This window comes from Hyposmocoma kahamanoa, unplaced genomic scaffold (assembly GCF_003589595.1).
Source record: "Hyposmocoma kahamanoa isolate Upper Pololo Valley unplaced genomic scaffold, ASM358959v1 78, whole genome shotgun sequence".
In the NCBI taxonomy this organism is placed as follows: domain Eukaryota; kingdom Metazoa; phylum Arthropoda; class Insecta; order Lepidoptera; family Cosmopterigidae; genus Hyposmocoma; species Hyposmocoma kahamanoa.
The window spans coordinates 21179588-21206269 of NW_020653945.1; the positions used below are offsets into that span (position 1 = coordinate 21179588).

General features: G+C 34.2%; 1 protein-coding gene across 1 annotated transcript in view; it reads right to left on the reverse strand.

Moving 5' to 3' along the window:
• Positions 1 to 6282: 6282 nt before the first annotated feature.
• Positions 6283 to 26682, reverse strand: part of LOC113232735 (gustatory receptor for sugar taste 64f-like) — a 21211-nt gene continuing 811 nt past the window's right edge. Inside the window, exons 2-7 of the mRNA XM_026467512.1 lie at positions 12508 to 12630; positions 12065 to 12219; positions 10248 to 10410; positions 10082 to 10171; positions 8951 to 9028; positions 6283 to 6636 (exon numbers count right to left, since the gene is read on the reverse strand). Coding sequence (XP_026323297.1) covers positions 6283 to 6636; positions 8951 to 9028; positions 10082 to 10171; positions 10248 to 10410; positions 12065 to 12219; positions 12508 to 12630 — 963 coding nt within the window. The remainder of the gene's footprint in view (positions 6637 to 8950; positions 9029 to 10081; positions 10172 to 10247; positions 10411 to 12064; positions 12220 to 12507; positions 12631 to 26682) is intronic.

Genomic DNA, 26682 nt, shown 5'->3' on the forward strand with positions numbered 1-26682 from the left:
TTGTAAATTACTTTAAAGACTGTACGTATTATATGTGTAGAATAAATTAAGTGTGAAATGAAGTGAACTGGTACCTTGTGTGCTAATGAATGTTTTGTTTAAGTGTCGCCAAGGCGCTTATATACCGGGGAAAATAAATTGTTGTTAAAGTATGTGTTCTTTATTTCTTCAAAAAGTTCGAGGCTTCGGCTTTACCTAGGAAAATTTTCACACCTCGTCACTGTAAGCTACACACCTGTCCATAACAGTTGCTGTACCACTCAGTGCTTTAAATCGCAAAGATCTAAAGGGCACTGCCACCGCGCCCGTCATCCTGACACATAAGTTGACAAGTCCCATGTGCCTGTAATTTCACCAGCACCCGATTGAGGGGTATAACCTCAAAACCGGAACTTAGTAATGCTGAGATTACTACGTGGCGGCAGAAATAGGTAAGATGGCAGTACTTCCCTGGTCAAACTCTTTCACAAGGAGTTATTCTGCTACCTCACCTTAAGTTCGTACTCGACTGTACTAAACCAATAGCTCAATGGGAAAGGAATACTTAAGTCTTCGAAAAGTTTTTTATGAACCTGCTCCGACATTTACTTGACGTCTCATGTCTTTGTTATGCTGCCTCATCCTGCCGTTCCATGCGGGACACACAGTGTTGCTTTGAACTAGAAATAGATAGAGCGGTGGTTTCTGTTTAGGTGAATTCTGTAGTTGCCAAATAAAACATCATCACATTATAATAAACATTGTATATACACTGTACACAGTAATATCTACCCTAATGAAACATTACCACTAGAATACACAGAAAATATAGTATTGTTGTTCGTAATGCCTTTGGCAGTATGAAACGTCCACAGATGATTGGTGTGTTTTCGATTGTTGATCTGTATTAACATAAGCTCATAGGTGACTACTGAACTGATGACCTGAAAGAAATGTATCTATATATTTCAACCTTTTTCGAAAATTATAAAGAATGTTGATAACAGCATCGAAAAGACGTAGGGTATTTATTTCTGAGATGTGGCTATTCTCAGGTCCCCTTTAGTAGGTAATGAGTATAAGTAATGGCAGAAAAGTCACATGCTTTCTCATAATCTGAGGCATACAATTGCAAGTCTCCTTGATTGATCAAACAAACAGCAATAACGATTGTTAAAAATACAGTATTGCAGTACTCATAGATATCATCTGGATACAGAAGAGGTTAGGCTGTGACGGTGTGACCTCCTTACACCGTCATCTCACCTTTTTGTATCGCCTCTCTCCGCTTGTATCCTATCATTTTTTGTTTCACTTGTATTTAAATTTTAAATTTGAATTGTTCCATGAGAAAGCGAAGGAGTCGCTTGCTCATTTTGTTTCATACCACGGTCACTCCCTGCTCGACCGCCACAACGTATAATCGCTAATTTTGGTTCTTCACTACGTTTATAATCGCCATTAAATAAACTAAATCATGTGTGATAATCTATAACAGTCTACAGCCTTCATGTACCTAAGATTACGTATCTGTAATTCAATTACTCGTCCCATTTAGGGGTAAGTGTCTTAATATCGTAAATAATGTCATAAAGTGCAGGAAGTGTTTTATACTATTGTACCTGTTTTTTTTTACATTTACCTTTTTATTGTTACAACCTTTCGTTTGACTTTACTTCTTTTAATAAATTTTGTGACCGGAAGTTTCCTGTTTTACTGCCGTGATCCTGACCACGGTTGTTAGGGTTACAAACCCTTTCAAGGCATTAAATACTATTGACAATGTTTAGTTTCTATCAAAATGTACCTTTAGAATCGCAGCTCGGCTAAGGTAGAAAAATGCACCACTCACAGCAATAGTTGTGTAGTTGATTTGACTATAGAAACGTTGAATCTATGATTTAATAAAATTAAAATTAGTGAAATTTAATGAATGACTATAATAATAATAAAGCACATGCTCATGGCCCCGCACTAGGGAAACCCTGTATGACGGGTGCCATGGACAATCACAAATTACACCCAAACTCGCGAGAGGAATAAATGTAGGCTATACAAATATTTCCCGGCCCGGGAATCAAACCCGGGAAATCTGCGTGGTAGGCCAGCATAGTAACCATTCAGCTACGGAGGTAGTTAAAAAAAGACTGACGACCATGTACTTGAACAAAACAAATACGTCAAATTAATAATTTACATTCCAATATCACCACGTTATTACTACCACTAGTAGTTTTAGTTAGTTTTCTATATAATGCTTAAACATTTTGTACGTAGAAATTGCGACAAAGTTTATCAATATTTAACTTTATCAATATTTATTTATATATAATAGATATGTCATCTCTCACCTCAATGCCATAAATCGAAGGATGAATACTAAAAAGAGCAATAAGCGGTTCCTGTGCCACAGCATTCACATTGGCCGCCATACGAGAAAATGTTAAAGATTTGAACATTAAATACAAGAAGGAAAAGAAGAAATATGCGTGATGATCGAAGCTTTGGAGAACGCTGCAATTTTTAATAATATTTTAGTTCACACCTTAGAAGTCAAAAATTACACTATATATTAAACTTAACGAAAACACGTGGTTGTGTAAGCGTTTGTAATAACGACTACCATAATGATTTATGTAGGTTTTGAATAATAATAAAACTAATATTTGCTAGATATGTGAATAGACCTTAATTGAAGTGTTTCATATCAAGTGTATAAGAAATTAAAATATTACCTTAAACTGTTATACAACTGCACACACATAAAATACAAAGTGCTCAAGCAAGATAAAAGAACAAAGTACTTGAAATGATCGTTAATGAGGTGAACAAGTTGAACCAGAATGGCTTGTTGCAACCTTAGTTTCCTCCAATTAGTTGATAACTGTAAAAATGAAACAGAAACTGCATACTTCTGCCCTTCGCCTAGTGTAGCGTTATTTCAATTTACTTGACTAGGTAATATTTAATATAATATTATTTTTATGATAATTTGTCATGAAAGACATAATAACAGTGAGCCTCATAATATAAAAATAAATACTTGAAATGAAACGAAGAATGTGATTAAATCGTTCAGTAAATACTTACATTATCTTTTTGAGCAAAAATTTGTTTGTTTAGTTCTTCAAAGTGTGCAATCAAGTAAGTACTCATAGATATATTTACAACATCTGTAAATGACCGTAAAAATGTTCCTTGTCTGCCTGTGACCTAGAAACATAATAAGTAGTTGTACTGGCTGTACAATTGTAGGACATCTAGGAGGAGTCGTCTTCTCTCGTCAGAGGTTTTATCAAGACCAACTTTGTCATTTTTTTTGTCCAAAAGAAATTTTGTATTTTACATTTCTGTCGTTCTAGTGAGTTTGTCTATGTTGCCAGTCAGTCCACTGGTCATTCATGGAGGCTGGACGCTGATCATCCATGGAAGTTGGACGCGACACATTAGTATTTCTTAAGGTTAATAAATGATTACAGTTACTACACTTTTGAAATCAGATTTAAACGATCTATCTGTGTCAGTCAGTTAGATTAGTAATATCTGTTACTAAATGTTCAGAAACTTCCATTACCTCCAAATATATTTGAAACATTGTCTGTACAATGTCGTTGTGCGAAATTTTGTAAGGCAATTTTCCCTTTAAATAAGCAATGAGAACTTCGCGAAAGCTGTAGTTTGGATTACATCCTTTGATATATTTCATAACATAATTTGCTGCCAAACAGTATTCGACTGGAAATGTAAAAGTTTGATTTATTGAATATATCAGAAAAAAATAATGGTATTCTTTAAGTTTACTAATATATTTAATTTATTTATTTACATTGCAGTCTATAAATCCATTTGATGTTACAAATCCGGAAAAAACAAATATCTAACGTATGTTGCTAGCTCTCTATTGTCAGCCGTTTTAGACAAACAGTTTGGATATTGTATAACAGACATGCCTACAATACTCTACGCGTACAATATAGTAACATCATCCATGTCACGGATATTTAACGAAGCCAGCAAAAGCAGCAGTAAAAAGGCGAACTCCTTGAGATATAGAAAGCGTTGTAGCACCAACAGAATCCTAAAGATGATTGTTAAGTCCTATTCAAAATATTGATTGGAACTGCTCAATTTATATCAATATCCGGAACCAACTATTTTATAATGGTAATATGGCCCTGTATGGTCCTTTGTCCTTATAAATAAATTTTAATTACTTAAGAACCTATTTCTAACAAAACTTGTTACTATTATTATGATATAGATGATGTCCGAAATATATAATATTTTATTTTTAAATTTTATTACTTACTTATACCAAAAACAGAGACTATGTAAGCCAAGAAAAGTATTTTTTTCGAAGTAAATGCGTTTATTCGTATATCACATGTCGTCTCAAGTGCTGCGGCTTTCTGCACTAATAAAAACCATTTTTTTGCTGTGATAAATAAAAGCAAAACAGACACAACACCATTACAATAGAAGATGGTACCAGCTGAAATAAGGTAACATATAACATTAAAATCTTCAAATTTATTCCGTCATTTAGTACTCAGAATTTCAAACATCAGTCTTTAATTTCTTGCCGCTATTTTCACTGCATGCACTGGAAGTAAATAACAAAACTGCCTTTGAAATTTATTATCGATAGTACTTACATAATGACAATAAAGTTGCTCCAAACTGAAAGATTTTTATTAAAGAAACAATCGTGTTCAAGAGCAGACCCAAAATTGACGCAATGTAACAAATGCCATAAAACGACTTCAAATTGAACCTGTAAGAATAGATCTATTAGAATTTTAAGCAACAAAATAAATTAGTGAATGTTGAGATAGTAAATAATACTTATTAACTTCATTAACGTAGTCTTCAGATTTGCTACATATAATCGCGACACAATATTTTACAAGCCATTTTGTACGAAAAGCTAGATATAATGTTAAAAGTGCAATGTAGCATGATGCCGAAATCATGCAACTATGATTTGTTTATTGTTGCATTTATTTGTTTATTGCACCAATTAATTCCTTTTTATTAATTAAAAAAACTTACTTCAATTTATTCCAAGAACTTCTCTCAAGCCCCTCAACAGGGAACAACCCGACCCATCGACAAAGCCTCATAACGTTTCTCATACAGCTATGAAATTCACTATTGTATTTTGTATTACAATTCATATGCTTAATAAAGTTCTGATTCCTTACAAACGGTAATTGCTTTGTAGTTGTTACTTTGTTTTTTGGTTTTCTCACAAACCTAAACATTATTGTAGTAATTCTATTTCTTCTGGTAAAATATTTTTTTTTGTGCTTTCTTTCTGACGACCTTCGACTCGACGAAAGTCGACTTTATGATTATTTGATTTATTCTCTTAAATTTTTACTTGTCTGTTGTTTGCACAGAATATGTATTTTCATTATTTCACTTTTATAGAATGTTTCCGCTTCAAAATCCCATTCCTTTTCTTTAATCCTTAACTCGACTTTGTTATTTATTTATAACAATTTTATACGTTATCAATAAACTAAATACTATTTGAATCTGTGTATTAATATACCTAGATTGTTTCCATTTCAAAAACAGAATCTTTTACGTAATACCAACTACACTTTTAACTACAATATCAACACTAATATCAACTACAATTTAGGGAGAACTTATATCATCCTGTCCGGACATAAACCGTTTTGTGATTGACGTATTCGGACTGATTACGTCTTTGAGTGTTAATTCGGTTATTTCACCATCAATCTATACACGTTTTTTTGCAGTATTAGATGTGCGTTTGTATGTGTGTGCGCTTTTTTGCAGGACAAACACCGTGTTAACGGTTCTATATGTAATGTATGCGCTACTCTTTATTCGGTTCGGATTTATACTGCAAAAAACAGTACAATGCCGTGTGAACGGGGGGGTTAGTCCACTACACTAGCTGAATACTGATTATGGACTAGGGACTACTATACGTCGTCAAAGTGATACGTGAATCTACTAAATGCAAGTTTCGTCACGATTTCCATGTACTGTCGGGGCACATTATTTGCTCCCGGTTGTATATAGATAATGCTCGCCCCAAATGGGTTTCAGCTTTAACGTGGTGAGGGGGCTCAGTAGCCGTGGTCGATTTCATCCCACTGTAGGTGAATCTAAGAGGAACCCGCGGGCCGGCCGATGGAGCTAGTCTGGTCCGCGCGGGCTCGTCTTGGTCCGGGTCGAGCGGGTTCGCGCTCGCGGGGAAAGAGACGTGTCGGTGTGTCGTTGCCGCTCGTTCTGTTCTCCGCAAACCCGACGGGGCTGCACCGCTTAAAGTGGTGGAGATGCATTGGCGGTGGGACTGCGGAGGAAGAGACATTTCGGTGTATCGTTGGCGCTCGTCCTGTCCTCCGCGGCCGAATTTGGGCGACTCTCTTCAGAGAGTCCACGCGGATGCATGTAAGGTGTTGCGGCGGAGCCTGCCAACAGATCCGCCGCGGGGACTGGGGAGCATCCACTGAACTTCACAGTTGAGGGGATGTTGTCCTGACTCCCATGGCCCTGGGTAGCGGACTCGGGGAAGTTTGTTGTCCAGAATGGAGAAGCCTGAGATGGATGGCTCGTCTGGTATTCGGCGAGCCTTACATTTGGAGTCGGGGGACCGATGTGTCTCCCTACTCGACTCTGCACCCGCAGGGCCGGGGTATCTATATTCAGATTCCTTGGGCCAAAAAAAGAGATCTCGCTCGGTACTAGTACTCGCAACTAGAATCTACATATTATGCAGGTTTCGTCACGTTTTCGCGTACTGGCTAGGCACATAATCTGTTCTTGTTGCAAATCACACTCGGTGGAATTCAAGCCCAGAAAATCTTCCTTATATGGTACTTAATTGTTTTATCAACTAGGCTATCACTGTTCTTTAGTTTAGATTACAATATGTATAACGTTGTTTTTATAATATTTTTAATGACGAGATTTAAATCATAATTATTTAGATATTTACATTGTGAAGCAAAAAGCCGACTTTCACTAAGAACCACTATAACCGCACAAATAAGAAATCAAAGTTTTAACATTTAAATTAGTTTAAAAATGTGAACCAGTATAATCTATACTGGCACAGATTGGTTCATTTCTTTTAGGTGTTGGTTTAAGTGCTTTTTGCTTAAGCCTTTAAATGGAAATACAATGATTCACCAAAATCCCATTTTCACTATTGAACAAGGTAACCAAATAAGAAAATGTGTTCCTTTTCAGTCAATAAGGAGACTTTGTTGGTATATAGCATCAGCTGTCATAGAAAAATAACAATGGTCGATGACATAACATTTACTTGTGACTTATTCGGTGGTCACAAATTATTTGAGAAGCAAATATTTCTTTAAGTGACATTCGAGGTTTTGTGTTGTGTTGATGTGGAAATAAAAAAATATTTACCTGTGTTGTAGGGCAGCCGATTCATTTATTCTATTGTTGACTCAAAATACTCATAGAACAAATACAAAAATGAATTTCATAAATTAAAAATATAGTAGATTGGAACGAATTTTATCACTGACCAAATGCTAGGGTAACTACCCTAAGAATAGATAATAAAGCAAACAAAAATTATGATATTTTAATCTAAATACCTAAATGTTTATATTTGATACTCTATGATTAGAAATATGTCATGTGGTCTACAACAATTTTTACAATAAAATCAGTACTATATAATCAAAATTATATATAAATAAATTCCCATAAAAATCGAATTCTTAGGTTTTCGCAATGCACATAGGAAATGAAACTATTTTTCCGGATTTATACTTTTATTGATTATAACTATTTATCTGACGTTTTGGACCCTTTACAGGTCCCATGGTCACGGTTGACTGTAAGAGACTGTCGAGACCTTTTAAGGTCCTTTTTTAAGGCCCTTTAGGGCCCAAAACGTCGGTTTGTTTGAAAAAATAAATATACGCGATTTAAACCCGGAAAAATAATTTCATTTCCTATAAAAAGGTGATAAAAGTTGCAACATATTTCGCACCTGAAGGTACAGAACAGATACCTAGCCGACATATATTTCAATCACGAAAGAAAAAAGCAATGGAAGGACCTTAGGGCTCTATTATTATCAAAACCGCTGCAGCCAAAACTCATACTATTATAATGGTAAACATTATGAAATTTTGATAATGATTGGTCGTAGTTTCCAATTTCAAAATAAGTAACAAATTCTGGACTATTAATATAATTTAAATTTTATCCAATTTGGCATACCCTTGAAAGTTCAATACCTGTTATTGCAAGTTACGGCGTTGTATTTTTATATTGAAATTTCATGCAATGTGCTGCCATCTAGCGGCAATAGCTGCGAGACGACGAACAAAACCAAAAAACTTGCATATGGTCCTCACAGATGGCGCTACGGCAAAAAAGCGTTTAAACCAAAAACAAAGATCGGTGACGAGTACATACTCAAAGCTCAAATAGGAGAATGGTTAGCCCCGGTCTGGCAAACAGACGCTTTGTACCCAATAATAACAATAAATTTATTTCTGTCAAATTATTATAGGATAAGAAGTGGCAATCGCAGAATGGACTAATTCGACAATCTTAATGTTAATCAATCCAAAATGTCATATATTTTATAAATTTTTGCAATTCTATCTATCGATTTGATCATATTGTGCAATTTTTGATACATGAAATACATTTTACATTTGTCAGACGAAAAAATATATCAATGTCTGTAATTTCAGTAATATATTGCCTTTTGATAGAAAAAAATATCATTATTAGTTTTCAAGATCAAAATTAAATTTGAAAATATTGGTTTTCGGGACATTTGTCAACTATAATAACTAATAAATAGTAGTATGTCGCCTTGCGTACTGGATAAGTTCCATATGTTGCAATCGTATCACAGGTTTGGAAGAAAAACTAAAAACGCATACATAAAACTCTTCAAAAAGTTGTCACCACACATAAGCTAGGTAGATATTTATACTGTTGTGGGTTGCAAAGTCGGTGTCACTCCAGCAAATTGCATGAGCACTAGCTCATATGTTATAATAGTTGCCGTAATCTAAAAATAGATGAACAGTTTGTAACAAATAGATAATTTTGAGTATCTATTCTCTATTATTAAAACAGAATGGAATAGAATAGAAAATAATTTAATTTATTCGACGAAGGCAAAAAACATAATAGAAAAGGTAATACCATAAAAAAAAATCATACACGTAAGGTGCAATTCTGTACAGTTCCTGAATTGGGCGCGCGTGGGAACTACAGCTCAAGCCCACTCATTGTAAGAGGAAGCCTGTGCCAAGACTACAGTGTAGGCTATCGATTAAGATGCAATTTTTTATAAGATTCTTTAAAGTTGGTTAGAAATTTGCAATATTAATTTTCCTCATGATTACTTGCCGGCAATTTCTGTACATGGCTTTTGTGAAATACCAACAACCTCCCAGGACTATATTACTAACGTGATAAACAAGAACTTTTGTCTCGAGCGAACTCGTGATGGCGAGATTGTAGGGTACATACGATTCGAGATTAAAGAAAAAGATGGCTTTATTCAACGATATACTAGCGTACATAAAGTGTATTGTGCAACTAATAACTGTTTTGCCAGGGGCTTCACGTTAATTCCCCAATTATGGATAAATATCATTAGTAAACACTCAATGGTATCTGCCTACCTATCTCAATCCCAATAGATATAGGCTGTCACGTCTGCCCACGGTATTACGGTACTGATACTCCTTGACCAAATTTGATACTAAAACAAAACACTATCACGATTGATAGAGTTTTGTTTATAACATTTAGTTAATGTGAATGTTTTTGTCCATCGATTGATATATTGATTGATAGATTGAAGTCGTTGGCTTCATCTGATTCTTATTCTTCTTAATAAATTTTAGTACATAGACAGATGGGACCTAGGAGAAGCATACAAGCTATTTTTCGACACAAAAATGAATCTAAAACGGGATGAAATTTGTATGGATAACAATAAAACTGTGAAAATTTGTGTAGTACAGAGTAGGCTACTACGAAATTGCGGTAATTAACTAATAAAATATAAATAAACAACCTAACCTTATTTAAAAAATGCTTAAACACTTACAGTTAGAACAAGTCCACGTTTCACATTAAAAAACTTCAATCCAGTCAATGCTACGTCATCACTATGAACTTGATTTAGAAATCTTTGGACCTGAAATCCAAATTATTTACTTATAAAGTACCAAAGGTGTGATACATGACGCTAAAATCAAATGAACGTCATCTACCTCACTGCAATAAGCAGATGAAGGAACATCATATAAATATTCAGCTGAAGTTCGACTTGCAGTATGAACTTTAGATGCAATCAGAGAAACTGCTAGAGATCTCATCAGCAGAAACGAGAAGGAATATATTAAGTATATCGCTTGTATATATCCGTGCACGGGCCTAAAAAAGAAATTCAAATTTCATTAATTCAGTTCTAAGTTACTGTTTATAATCATTGATCCTGATACAAAACATTTTTAGACAATATATTTAAAAAATAGAAGACGTGAGGCGAAAAATTTTGGGCCACAACAAATTTCCATTATTGTTGTGTTTGTTAAACCCACAGACTACATAAATGTTTAAAGTTACAACAAGAATGCTAGTTAACCAAACAAACCTCTTAGGCCTATGAATTACCATTACAGTTGGCTGTTAGCTTTAAAAGAATATGAAAACGGATCACGTACCGATTCATACATTTTTTATATAACTTTTAGGCACAAATTTATTTCCTTGCCCATTTTGAAGCATTTAGAAACGATTTAAGTATAACTATAAGTAAAGAAAGGTACTGAAATGTTGTATAACACGGTATACTATTAATTTTCATCGACTTTAGTGAGACATGCAGCATTTGCTTGATGTCTTCCCTGAAAAAGAAATCTCTGAGATCTTGTTTGCTTGGTTGTGTTATTAGTTTATTACTTTTGGCAAGAAGGTGCTGCCTTCGGGAAAATTCCGTTTCTCGTCACAATACGTACTAAAATTCAAATCTACAATATTTCCATCCTTATCATAAACAACGTAATCGATCTTTTTCAACGAAATTGAGCTTTTAACATGTACGAAATCAGCGAAGTGAGATCTACAACCCGCTCTAATCGGTTTTTTTTATATCTTATTTATAGAAAGGGACTGTGGAATCAAATTATGCAATTCCATCGCACACTCTCCGTGATAACCCTCTACGGTGGTGTTCAAGGCTCTGCACCTTCGCCTCTACTCAAATCTCGAAACTTAGATGCAAATGCGTTGTTTATGACAAGGAGGATAGAATATATAACATTTAAACGTATACAGGTTTCCTATACACCAATTTCCTGTAACACCAATAAACTTAATGCATTTCTTAATTTACAAATTATATTAAATTTTTGTATTGTATTTGGTTCTGTTTGGGTTTTGGGGGTTTCTGAAGACTAAAAATGTATTTATTTCTCAAACATGCTCGGAAATGTTTGCATTACTTTGAAAAAACGAACACGGAAAGTTTGTCATTTATGGACCGCGTGACTTCTTCCCGGCCAAAGCCTACAAAATAAGTATGAAAAGCCACTAAGTACTTTCCGCTGCTCTAAACTTGAACTTATAATGAACTACGTAAACAGGTATAAGAAAAGCTCGTACAGCCAACTGCCTAGTGTTCTTATTGCGAGAATTTAAAAATACCGTACCGCTTATTACAAAGAAGAGAAAAGGTGAAAAGGCAGTACAATAAACCAAAGTGCTTTGGTATTTTGTTCTGCTTTTTCGTCTTTTTTTGAATTATCGTCGCGAAAATGAGTTGTGAGAAGAGCGACAACAAAAATACACTAATGGATTGCAGTCCGCCTAATTTAAAATAAGAGGCAATATTAGCGTAATGTAAAATATTACTTTTAATACCAATTTTTTTTACTATTCTGTTACACATCTTCTACTCTTAAATTGTTTATTATTACGTCACATTATTTGGGAAAAGCACTATACATGCCTTGACGGAAACGACCTCTACCATAACATACAATTTTTTGTGCTTTTAAAAATGAAGATATTATAATTGCATACTTACTTAATAGCACGCAAAAGTTGCATACAGATAATGAATACGTTTATAGCGAAAGACACAAAGATAACACCGTTGATGACTTCGTCGATTTTCCGTATTAAACCGACGATCTTAGTGTAATCCTCACGCGCTGTTCGATAAAATAACGCAGGTGCGAACTGAAATATAAGTTTTCCAAACATAATAATTTACAATAAGCCTGTAACTTAAAAATTGTTGTGGATAAAATTAAATTATTTTCTCATCTAAATGAATGTTTTCATTTTTGATTTTAAGTTTTTGATATAAACTTCTTAGGTATCTAATAGAATAAATAAATAAGAAATTAGAAGTTCTTTTGTTGTTTAGGAAACTGCTATAAGATTGTCTACATAATTAAATAGTATTAAACGAGCAGTTAGACACTAGACCGCAAACAAAATAGAAGACATTTTCTTCATTATTACCTTTCCCCGTACAGCAACGATTCTGTCATTAATTTGTTGAAGCCTTGATGTCAGATACAAACTGATGCAAATGACAAAAGCATCGGCAAAGTTCCAGTTGAAGGTGCATTGAATGGTTGTAATCTGAATAAAGATAAGGAATACTTAAAGAAGATCGGATGAAGTATTGAATCAAAGCAAGCAAATAATATTGAAAAGTCCCATATAATATCAACAAATGTATCCAAATCATTTATTTGTTTTATTAGGTATGTTGTTAATTTCAAAAGTAGTTATTTTGATGTTCATAACACACTCTTGCACATGTCTATTATCTTGACATAAAATCATTTGTGTTAAGTTCATTGGATGATGTACGTATTTGTTTATTTATTTATTCAAACACTTTATTGTACTACAAAGTAAATGAACTTAGTAAAAACCGCGTACATCTACTTAATTTTCATTTCTCAGATGTGACACTCTTTAACCCTTTCATGGATTTTAAATACTATCGCACCCAAATAGTTTATGTTTATCATCGACGACATAACAGTTCTCGATGATGTTTATTGTTAAAATATTTATTTAAAATATTCATTTGTGTAAAAAGAAATTTTTACACGAAAACGGTGAAGACATTGTTTAGCCTTACATTTAAGCTTCGCTTCAAATATTTCAAGCAAAATTTTCACAATAAATAAACCAAAAAGGACGAGAACACGACGACACAGCGGACGTCTTTTGAGTGAAATGATGATGATAATGATAAAATAAATCAGAAAATTTATTTAAAAAATTCCAAACCTTAATTATAAGCCCAATTATAGGGTTGTAATGAATGAATGTCCAGACAAAATGGTAGGCTTGTAACATGTAAGTATCGTAGATGGGTGCATTTGGCTGATAATACATTGCAATATTAAGCCCCGATATATCGGCTAGGATGTGTTCAACTGTAAATTCGGCACAGGAAAAAAATATTAATACAAAAAACAACGCCTTCAGCACACCGTGCCTGCATCTGTAAGTATATCATGAATTGGTAATCGAATATTATGGTAGTAAAAGATCGTGACAACAATTTTAATATTACAGGGGAATTTACTTTTTTTGTATAAAATAGTGCTAATGGACTAATCTAAACCTACAGAAACTATGTCTCATCCAGCATATGAGTAACAATCGTACCAATCGAATTTTGTTACAAAGAAAGATTTTTGTTTATTTAGTTTAGGGTTATTTCTCCGGACCATTTTTGATTATCTGAAGATACATAGCATTTGTATCATAAAAATAAATAAATACTGGTTTGTATGGGAAGCAAATACAATTCTGCGTATTTCTTTAAGTTTTACATCAAATTCGATTGTATTTTTTAATGTATGTATGTTACGCGATTAATAATAATAATAACGCACACACTCTTTATTCAGTTTATTTAATTTCACCCACTTTTCGTGAAACGTTTTCAATGAAACTTTGACACATGGATAACAAAATGGAGACCTCTAGATTTCCATAATCAGCTGTAGCTGACCTGATTATGGAAGTAGCAGACAGATAAGAGAAACTCCTCACGTAACATAAACGTTGTTATTATTATAGGATACGTTAAGACATTTCGGTTTCAATGACCACTGACGAGAAGGAGAATAGTTAAAAACCGGGTCAAGTTTGCCTTGCTCGTTTCAAATCGCGTCATCAAAATGTATACGTACCAGCTGCCAAACCAAGAACAAGAATACAAGCTACTTTACAGTTTCTTGACAGATTTTTGTCTCTAACAGGGTCCTCAGCTTCTGTCTTTGCTATATATTTGCAAAGTGTGGGCCATTTTGTTGCAATTCGGAAAAACAACAGTCCTATTACAGTCGTCATGAAGTAAAATACGATTGCGGCTGAAATATGTAACACTTGTCAATAGAATTATATTTCTTTTATATACAATGTAAGTGTGCATTTGACCTCCATCTCACCTGATGGAAAGCGACAGTGAGGTCAACGAAGGAGCATGCACACCAAAATAATGCCTATTTACTCTCGTCTTGAAAAGGCCCAAGTTATAACGTTCAGGGAACAAGTCTGCAGGTAGGGAATTCCACTTCTTAGCCGTTCGTAAGTGCAAGAATGTTTAATAATAATAGTTCTGTAAGGTGAGTCATCAGAGTCATCGATAGGAAGACTCTACTGTGGAACATATTGTGATTCAACAATAGAATATCACTAAATAATCGATGCATTTAATGACTATTTACCAAAGTACGATACAACCCAGCAAACTACAATGGGTAAAGCGCTAAAAAAGCTTCAGGTCCAAACAAATATGGCCTCAATTTTGCATGAAAAATGTATATTTCTAGATCATCTATAGTCATATAGAAAAAACAAGTTATTTGTAAAATACTAAAAACTTCCCTGGACTATATTACTAAATCATTAACAAGTTTTGTTGCATGACTTTTGATAATTCATCAGATTTTACTTTCGTACAAAAATAATAATATTTAAATAGATCGCTCCAAACCGTGGTAACTATGTGCGATAACAAAAGAAAGCGATGCAAAACGCAGGAGCGGGGGTGGGAGTGGTTTGGGAGGATGCTTGCACGTTTGCACTTACTATACATACTAACACAGATCTAAAAGTGCCAGGTAGTAAGTACGAACGGCAGCATAATCAAGGTAAACAAGCATTGACGGATCTTGTTCCGTTGCCCCTGGAAGAAACAAAAGTGTTTATATAGCTTGATGTGTTTTGGTAAATTTATTGTTGTTTTTTTTCAAATAGTCAAGGAACAAAAGTTATTGTTTATGATGTTAGTAGTTGTAATATAGTCCTGCAAGGCTTATTTTATACGTCGACGCGCGTTTACAGCGACATATTCATTCAAACGCGCGTAAAATAAGCGCGCGCATTTGCATTTGCATTTGCATTTTCAATTTGTGAACTTGTACAAAGGTTTACACGCTGCGACTGCACCGCCTTTGAATCGCATTTTTCTTCCTAATTTTTAACAAGGCCTTTAACACTGTACTCATAGGAATCTTAAATTGCGTGGTCTATTAGGGGCATTTTTAGATTTGATGCAATAGGTTACGTAAGTACAAATCTTTTTGGCTATTTTCTGTAAGGTGTTTTCCAGGACAATATTTATGTCTCCATTACGTCCAATCTCCTCAACTCCAAATCGTACTCTTGCGGCCCTAGTGTGGTCATACTCCACTAACAAATAGATGTATCATGTCTTCTATTCTTTTGCAGTAATCACAGAGGGGTGAGGTACCTATTAAGTGATAAAATTTATTTAGTGGAATGTGACCAGATCTGATTCTAAATGCTGAAACAAGAGATTCCCTAGAGAAAACCACTCCATGAAACCACGGCTTTCGAGGAGATCACGGTTGTATCGTCCTATACCAAATGCCTCTTGCTAGTGAGTTTCCTCGTAGTCTTTATCCCAAATATTTAGACAAATATCTCTGGCTAGAGGATAGGCTCTTACGTTGTTAGTATTTTGCCTATAACCATGTAAAGCGCTTAGTTTAAATACGATATTTTTCCGTCACTTAGTATTATACGAGTATATTGTTTATAATATCAAGCGACGGGACGAACAAGTCGTGCACCTGATGATATGCTACACGCTTATCAATAACAGTTGCAGTGCCACTCAGAGCTTTAAATCGCAAAGATCTGAGGAGCACTGCCACTGCGCCCGTCACCCTCAAACCCTTACTGTTCTAAACCGGAACGCAGTAATGCTAACATTACTGCTTGACGGCAGAAATAGGTTAGGTGGCAGTACTTCCCTGGACGAACTCTTTGACAAAGATCTCTACTGCTGCTGAACTACTACCACCGGGCGTTTACGTGTCATAGGAATAATTGTCTGGATCTGAACCACTTCACATATTTATGAACATTTTGATTACACGAAGCCTTAGAAAGTTATATCAAATAGTAAAATATTACAAAAAACTTACGGTTTTCGAAATATGTAGAACCACTATTAAACATTTTCATAATATTAAAAAAAATTACAACGGCTTGTCCCAAGATCGTTAACGTGCTGTACCAATATCTTCCTGACCAAAATGTAAATCTGTAAATATAAAAAAAAATAACTTAAATAAAAACACAAGTACATACATATAACATTATTTGTAAAACACAAAGTCGCTGGAATATTCGGTGTTTTTTTTTTTTAATGGGAGGAATATGAGGAAATCCAAAACCATAGAAGATGCAAGGAAACTGTCTTAGAAACCATTACGTCTTTTTTATGAAAACAATTTTGGCATAGTCAATTTTTTAATCAAGCGTCACTTGTCTGTTGAATAAAATTGATGAAAATTTTTTTTAGTTCTGATCAATTCAGTTTCATGAATGGATCATTTCATTATGTGGGACAAATCTAGGACAGCAGAAGTTGGTCTACTTTCATAAAATATTTTTTCTTACAAAATGAATAAAATTGATTTTTTTTTAATTCTAATAGACTCAGTTTCTTATAAAGATGAACCCAAAGGCGTGAGTATATGTATGTATGTTCATTGTATGGAACCAAAAAATCGGAGGCCACAATCTGACTTTGATGTCGCTTTTATGAAAATGTATAATTGATTTTGTATTGATGTGATGAAATAACTCCACTAGTTTACTAAAAAAATAAGAAAAACTGAAAAGTTTATTTCTGGTACACACGCCAGCACATCAAGCTACGCATTGACGTATCTTGTTCCGTTGCACTGGAGGCGATTTTCGAACAAAAACGTGTTGTCTTATGTGCCGTTGCCTGTACATTTCTCATGTTAGTAATATATTCCTGGCAAGTTTTTTTTGTTTGTATTACGCGATTACTCCGGCATTTGTGAATCCATTTTGATGATTCTTTTTTTGTTGAAAAGAGGGTACCTCAAAAGTGGGTCTATTTAAATTTGAACAAAATATTCCACCTGGGTGGCAAACTAGGGGATGAATGACTTCTGAGGTCGGTTTTTTGAGTACTCTCTGCTGAGATTTTACAATATTTTTTTTTTATTGTGACTCGGCAAAATGACTGCACCGCGCCTGATGGAAAGTGCGAATACAGTCCAGAGATGAGAGTAACGGATGGAAAACACAAATATCTTCACTCCGTTACTATCATTTTGCCCTACGTTTGAAGGTTACAAATAACATAATTGCAAGTTGTGGAACGTTTAAGCTTAGATAAATAAATAAATAATAACGCTCACAATCAACATAGCCCCGCACTAGGGAAACCCTGTGTCGCGGGTGCCATGGACACACACATAGATAACCACAAATTACACCCAAACTCACGAGAGAATAAATGTAGGCCATACAAATATTTCTCCCGGCCCGGGAATCGAACCTGGGACCTCTGCGTGGCAGTCCGGCATGGTAACCGTTCGGCCACGGAGGCAGTTAAATACCATAAAGGTTCTGGATCGTCGCTATCAAATAAACGTAGTCTTACCTCAATTTAGAAGCATCAGTCCCGTTGACTCCTATAACAGGAAATAAACCAAAACATTGGGCAATTATGATTGGTAATTTTATCACACTTTGAAAACTTAATCCGTCTTCCTGTCGCTCTACGCTGCCGAATTCAACAAATTGCTTGTAGTGTCTTGACAGTATATCTAAGAATGATGAAACATACTAAACAGATGAGTTATAAAGTAGTAGCCTAATCAAAATATAAACCAATAGAAAAACTATAGAATCTGCTCAAGGTTTAATATTGACAAAGTAGAAGGACATAAAAAAATAACAGTTGTGTATGGACTGTGAACTGGCAACCGGTACTATATCAACTTTGACAACTTTACAAGATGAAGAAAACATCATTTATATAGCTTCTGGTTTATGAAATAAAATACCTTGTGTACATACATGCGTGCGTAATAAAAATCTTCAAAAACTACGTATTTTTATTTAGTAAATTAGATGCCATATAAATGACGCAAACAATTTTTTTCTCCATCCTGTAAAGTTATCAAAATTGAGATAGTACCGGTTGCCAGTTCACAGTCAATATCAGTTCTTAGATTTCCGCTATTGGAATTTAAATTTTTCTTTCGGATCTAAATCTTGTATTTTTGTTTTTTTAACCGCCTTCAAAAAACGAGAAGGTTCTCAATTCGACTGTAGGTATTTTTTTTGTATGTGTATTTGTATGTTACGCGATAACTTTTTTTCTGAACCGATTTTGATGATTGATTTTTCGTTGGAAAAATGGTACCTCTGTAGTGTAATATTCCACCTCTAAGGGTGGCAAACTAAGGGATGAACGACTTGAGGTTGGTTTTTTAGTACTTTGTACTAAGGTTATTTTCAAATAAACCAATGTTTCAGCCCTTTACTGGACCCATTGTCACGGCTGACTGTGATGTTATAATCATCAACCAGTTATGTAATAAGTTTATCCATAACATCTGCGAACAGTTCGTCCAGGGAAGTACTGCCGCCTTACGTATTTTTCTACCGCCAAGCAGTAATGCGAGTATTGTTGCGTTTTAGTTTTGAAGGGTAATGATGCTGGTGTAATTGCGGGTACATCGGACCTGTTAATTTATATCAGGGTGACGGGCGAAGTACCTCTTCGATCTTTGTGGTTCAAAGTTCTAAGTGGCACTGCAACTATAATGGACCGGCGTGTCGCTTACCATCAGACGCACGAGGAAATAGTGTTGGTTTGTCCCGTCACTTGGTATTATATACAAAAAAAAGGCTGCAGACGTTAGCTATATGCATGGAAGTAAAAAAAAAAGGAGTTAAAACAGTATCAAATTCAAAATTCAAATCCAAAATAATCTTTATTTCATAGGTAAGCATTATTACACCTGAAATCGTCACATTGGTTAAACTCTACCGCTCATTCGTACGGCAGAATCCCCTGAGAAGAATAAGCAAGAAACTCTAGGGGTTGCTCTTTGTAAATAACGTACACGTTAAACATTTACAATATATTTTTTTTGTTTTGAAACATCAGATCTCTGATGTCATGTGAGTCTTTCATGCATCAAATATATGTTTCATCAACTGAACACCAGCATCGGTTGTAGAGAGACCCCAATTAAACCAAATTGTTTAGGAGACGTTAAGTTATTATTATAAAAATGTGCACACATCTGATTTAGAATATTTTTTCAAATATTTTACTGAGAGTTGGTAGTATTGGTATAGGTCTGAAATTGGTGGGGTCTGAAATACTACTAGATTTGAAAAGTGGAATAACTTTACTTTACTTTATGAGGTCAGGAAAGACACCATCATCAACACATTTATTAAAGACACATGCTAAGTAAGGCGCAATACAATCAACTACAGTACTAATTACTCTGACTGAAAGACCATCAAGATCAGCAGTATTTTTTATGTCTATAGACTTTAAAGGCTTTAACAATGTCGTTTGGAAATACATGACGGAACCTCAAATTAGTGATACTAACTGCATTATTTTCTTTTAGTAAAGATTCAGCAGCGGTGGGAGATGAATTTAACGATTTAGTAGTCAAAATTGGAATGTCAGTAAAAAAAATTTCAAATATTTTAGCAACTTCTGCGTCTGTGTTTACAACTTTGTCATTAAATCTTAGTTGAAAATCTAAGTTACGAAGTTTGACCCTTCCAGTTTTGCTGTTTATAATATTCCATGTCGTTTTTACTACGTCCGCACTGCTTTTAATTTTATTATTTACAAACATTGCTTTGGCTGCAACACAAATACGTTTAAACATTTTCGAATACTTCCTAACAAAATCATTAAAACTGTTATTAGTGCTATAGGTCCTTTCATCGTAAAGATCATATAGCCTTTGTCTACTTTTATGAATTCCCACTGTCGCCCAATCACTAAATTTCAATGAATTATTAATGATTATCATTTTTGACTTAAAAATATAATCACGTTCACTTTTCACTATGTTGAAAACTGAATTATACAATTTATTGGGATCGTTAGTTTAAGCATTACGTTATTTCTATAAGCTTTAAGTCGAACATTATTTATCGGAACACATGTGATATCCTTTTTTGGCATTTTGTCAACAGTTATATTAAAAGTGGCCAATTGACCGCAGTGACCAGAAGTTAATTTATTTATTACTAGGTAAGGCGTTAGTATAAATGTTGTCTAAAATATCAAACGACATTATTATCAAAACCGGTGTCGCCACGTGCACACATTTGAAAACGTAATCTTACATTAGTACTAAGATAATATAATTTTGATTGGTTATCCCTTTCGGACCGGCTGCGAAACTACTTGGACTTTCACCGAAAAAAAAACTTGTATCTACCTGAACTTGACCTGTAGATGACGAATCTGATCAATTTTTCATTTTCCGGCCGCCATCTTGGAAAATTTTGGCCCGCACAATTGTATTAACTTCGACCTTTTATAACAGGCGCACAATTGTGTGGGAACACGATTGTATTTAGATGAGCCTTTAATATGTATTTGAGTAAAATGCAACCACAATAATTTTGTTATAATTATTATTTATTTGGTGAATAAAATCTTAAGATCATTTCTTAGATGCAAAATCAACAAAAAGTCATAAAATGTACCTATTGTAATAGTATTTTTTATCATAACTCTCGCCGTGTCGTCTGGTGTAAAATATTTCTCAAATTATTGAGCTGGTGTTCCTACCGAATTTACATTATGCAAAGAATCCGCTGGCATCGATGCTTCTTCTTCTTCCATCGGTGCGTAATTAGAGATACGTCATCAACAGACTCGTCTTCCAATTTTGAGGATGAGCACCCCTCAGCATCGCGATGTTCCTGGGAGTTTTTGTTTAAGGTGTCGAAATCGTCTTCATATCTGCCCTCATTATTGGATTCCCATAATAAACTTCAATTTCTTAATCTAATAATTTATATGTCATGCTGAAAAAATAAAAAAAAGCATGAAAAAAGTAAGCACAAATGTTGTACTTGAGTCGTAACAATTGTGTTGCGAAAAATCATCAATTTTTTTGCAAGCTAGATAGTTATTAGCATGTTGTTTTTGACTTAATCATATGAAATGTTTAATGTATTATTGCGTTTAGGTATTAAAAAACAAAATTCCAAGCGACAAAGCGTAAATCAGGTACGATCCAAAAAGGTACGTCCCCTAAAATCCGTCCGAATGGATGTGTTGGTGCTCGCAAGGCGACTAGTCGATGCACTAATTTTAAATGCAAGGTAAAAGTTCGTGTAACGCGCAATCGTGTGATGAAGGCCTCGTTCAGATAGGTGGAAGAGTTTTGTTTGGAAAATTATTCTTATAAACCTATCAATCGTGTATGTCCAGGTTCGAAAGAGATAATTTATCAAACGAAATTAGACAATAGTAAAAAAAATTGAAAGTTATTTGAATCCAATAAAGTTTTAATATTACTAGTCATATAAATCTAAGAATCCTATAAACATCAACTTTTTGGAACCAAAGCAAAAAGTTAACAATCTACACATAGGGATGTGACATTTAATTGATATCGACATTATGTTTATTGCACTTGGCATTACTTTACACTTGCTAAAATTAGCAAAAAAAAAAAAACCACGGAGAATATGAAAACGGCATTAAAGTAATTTCTTCGAGAACTAGTGTAGCTGACTTTTACATGCACACATTTGTTACCAAATACGCATAAGATTTTGCTACACACAAATATTAATTGATACGCAGATGTGTGCGTATACGTAGCTACGCGCAACGATTACAGTATTAATGATTATTGCACTGTCATCGTACTTTCATTAACATACTAGATTTCAAGTCTATCCGATCACTGGAAGGGTTGAATATTAAAACACAGTTATCGTAAAAATCTTTATTCTCCCTGAAAAACGATATATTTGTTCAACAATTACCGCTTTCTGATCTGACTGACTTCTGACCTACACCATCGATGAGCTTGTCAAGAAAATGAAGATACTTATGAAGAAGCGAGTCATTTGTTTCAAGAAAACTTGACGAAAAATAACTGACAATGCTTTAGAAATGTTTTTACATTTAGATGTGGTCTGCAAATTGCGAAGGCGACTATGAGTTTCATGTCATATATTACCTGATTAACTAAATGATTTATTTCTTCCGTCGGAATTGCCCCTGCTTTTAGAATATTTATGATGTTATTCATAGGTATATAATCTAATGTCATAAAAAGCTTATAATAAATGGTGCTACATTTAATAGGTATCCAGCTTTTTCTGCGTGTTGCTTCAGCCCTTTTCTCATTTAAAAAGGATCCGGCTGGATACTAAAAAAATCAATACAAAAACTGCACATGTGAATCATGCCTGTCATAAAACTAAGAACTCAAGCCGATGAAGGTGACGCATAGTAAGCAAGTAGGGAGATACAAAATTCAAATTCAAAATCATACAGACGAGGAAAAGAAAATCTCCATTCTCATGAAGTCTTCATTTCATACTTCGCATGGTAAAATTATCGATACTGTACCCCTCCTACCCACATATCTTTTTTTTTATTAATATATCGTCTTTACATTGAAAATAAAAAACAACAATAAAAAAAAGTTAAATTGATTTTTACTAACTGCAGGTAACAATACCCGTGTTATTGTGAGCGTTGGGACTAAACCATTAATAATAAATAATCAAAATTGTAAGCCTTAAATACCTGTGTAAATAATGTGTCTTCACACTGGTAACGCTTTAATAAAAAAAATGTTTAACTAATCCTAACCCGGGTTTTTCAATACAGAGTTTCTACTTATCCATAATTTGATTACAACGCGCGGATCCAGTACCAAATACCTAGTGCAAGCAATTCATTGAGCGTTATTAGAATTATTCTTTTGACGGCGGCAATGGCTGGCAAGCAATATATATTGTTATGACCATATTATAATAACATATTCGTGTTTCGAAATATTATTAACGCATTGTTCAAAAAATTTAGGAAATACAGAGTTTCTGTACTTACCCATGAAATGAAATCACTCCCTGAGTATTTTTAAACTTTGTCTTCCTAAGCGATATGATATAATGGCATATTTCTATTTTCTTTTTCACAAAACAATCTATTTATACATTTGAACGACAACTGAGGCGCTGTCGACACTTAAGGGGACCTTCGGCTCAAGAGCTAGGTAACGCGGGCCCCGCCCTCTAACCTGTCCTATTACTAGTATTTATTTGGTTTGTTTTATATTCATATCGAGTTCTTAGGTTTTCGCGATTGTTACACATAGGAAATGAAACTATTTTTCCGGATTTAAATCGCGTATATTTGTTTTTTCAAACAAACCGACGTTTCGGGCCCTGTACAGGTCCCATGGTCACGGTTGGTGGTACAGTTTTCAACCAGTTATGTCTAATATTAATGCAAACCACCCTATTTTTTCCACTATAGTTACAATAGTTATTAATTAAATAACAACAGTCAACCGTGACCATGGGACCTGTAAAGGGCCCGAAACGTCGGTTTGTTTGAAAAAACAAATATACGCGATTTAAATCCGGAAAAATAGTTTCATTTCCTATTTGTTTTATATTATTTATTCACATCTATCTCCGTCAAAAAAGATATTGCTCTTATTAAGCACCAGTTGTAAAGCCTGCAAATTGCGAAACTTTCATGGATTAACCTACATATTCGATTAAGTTTGGTAAACCTTAGGCCCTTGTCAAAGAAGTTCGTTTTCTACCCAGACGCTAGGAGAGCCATTTTAACAGGGGGAATGGTTTTGTTGTTGTTGTGCCACCAGTTTATGATCCACTATTTCCTGTTGAAAATTCCCAAGCAAACTTCAATGAAACTTATTAATATATTTATTTTATTTCAGATTTCCTTTTGATTATCAAATTTAATTTAGTAAAAATTCATGTTGTTAAAATAAAATGTTTTACAAAACGGTCGTAGCGTAAATTGGGATGTTTTTTTTTCGTTTAATAGAATAACTAAACTGTAACTATACTGAACTTGTAACTCTAAACTGTAACTATACTGAACTTGGCGTTAATACCTTTGCGTTAATATAGATGAAGCTGGTTGATGACTTTACGACCTCATTCAGTTGTGACCGTAGGACCTGTAATGGGCTCGTAACTTTTGTTGGTTTGAATAAACAAATACACGTGATTCAGATCCGAAAAACTAGTTTCATTTTTAATTGTTACATTGTTTATCATACCCATATTTAGAACACTGAGTAAGTTTAAAATAATATTTGTTTTAAGCTTTTGTTTTGTAAGGTACTTTAAACGTAGCCTGAAACGAAGTCGGCTGTATGAATATTTCTCGATTTACTAAGGTTAATTGCTATTTCCAATTCAAATATATACAAATTCTGTCAACTAAAGATCTTGATAGATAAGATTGACGAATCGATAGGGCACTGATTACCAACCAAAAATATTTTAGTCAATCTGAAGGTCAAACTGAGTTTTATTGATGAAATTGACAACGTTTTGACAAACAAATTACTCAAGTTTGTTATAATTATTAATACAAAGATCAAACACTAAGAAAAAATTCCTTCGATCCGGCCGGATTCGAACCGACGTCTTCTAGCTTACCGTGCCAGACGCTATACCAACTAAGCAACGGAATGAACCAGCGGACCTCACGAATTTTTCTATGTGCTTGCGTCGTGTCTTTGTATTTGGTTTTTCAACGATTTTTTAGTCATAGCGCCATCTATGAGAAATCTATGAAAAATTTATCACCCAATTAGTACCTTTACAGCTACCAGCCCTGGAGAGAGATATCGCTATTCGCTGTATTTTAAATTTTTAACTACTAGTTTGTTATAATTATTAATACAAAGATCGAACACTCAGAAAAATTCCTTCGATCCGGCCGTATTTGAACCGACGTCTTCTAGCTTACCGTGCTAGACGCTATACCAACTATGCTTAGTTGGTATAGCGATCTTTGTGTTAATAATTATAACAAACTAGTGGAGTGATTTCACAAAAAATAATTGAATATTAGTTCAATAAAAATTTAAAATTACTCAAGGTAGGTAAAAATAGGTGTTCTTTATTATATCAATTACACTATAGGAAAATGTTTTAGGAACTTTTGGAAGGAAATTTGAACAGCCCTACTTGAAAATGAAATTTGAAGATTTTACAGGTGTTACAGTGCGGAATACCTACCACTTAGAGAATTGGTTTATTTTTCTTGTTTTGTGCTTATATATTTATTCTTTTTTTTTTTGAATGCATGCTTTTTTGTTAGTCAGGATTTCACACTTCACATTGCTTTACTTTTTTGCTTTCTTTCTTTTTTCTTGTACTTAGTAGGTACTTTCGTGTTTGTTTTTTCTGTTTGAGGTGTTAAATTTTATCATAATTTAGATATTGGAAAATGATAATATAGACAACTGTAGTTGGCGCTGACTAGCTTTACTTAGAAATATTCATTGTAAATCGTTATTTATAGTTATTGTTGTTCCGAATAAAATGAAATTATAAAAAAAAGTAACTTGAACCTTCATACGACCAAAAAAAATGTAGTCGCTGGAAACTGAAATCACTAAAAGACAACCGGGCTCACCCAAGGCTTCCGCTGGAACCGTTCAAACAGACATGGAGACGCAAAGGTACCCGGACTAGGAGGGTTGACCTCAAAAGAAATAGGACATAAGGCCAGGACGAAGAATAAGAATTTTATTAGAGGAGAGATTTTCATTTAGTCGCAACACAAAGTTTACAATCATACAACAATAATTGTAACCAAAATTTGTGAAATGTGAACAAATTCACGGCTCGCTCATAACTTGTAGTCATTGTTCTGATATTAAGATGCAATTAACCTTGTTTACTCGAAGGTAAATTTAGTGTAAACACAGCTTTGTTGCGTCCGCCACAAATGATTGATGTTGAACTATATATCACTGATTAACAATAGTTGTAGAATATATTTACTATTGTAATTACTTCAACATATCAATTGTGTGGGTGTTCTTATTTCATTTCATTTAGGTACATAATTTTACATATAGAGAGAATGATTTAAAGGAGATTGACGAAACAGATTTATGAAACGACGTCATTAAGGGCTGACCAAGGTGAACTTACCATGACCGAATTAAGGCCATTGATTAACAGACGCCGTGGTCGTGCACAAAATTTTGAAGGGCCGGTGTATAATTTACCATACAAATATTTCACCTTGCAGTATTGACTCATAAAATTGACTACAGCTCAAACATT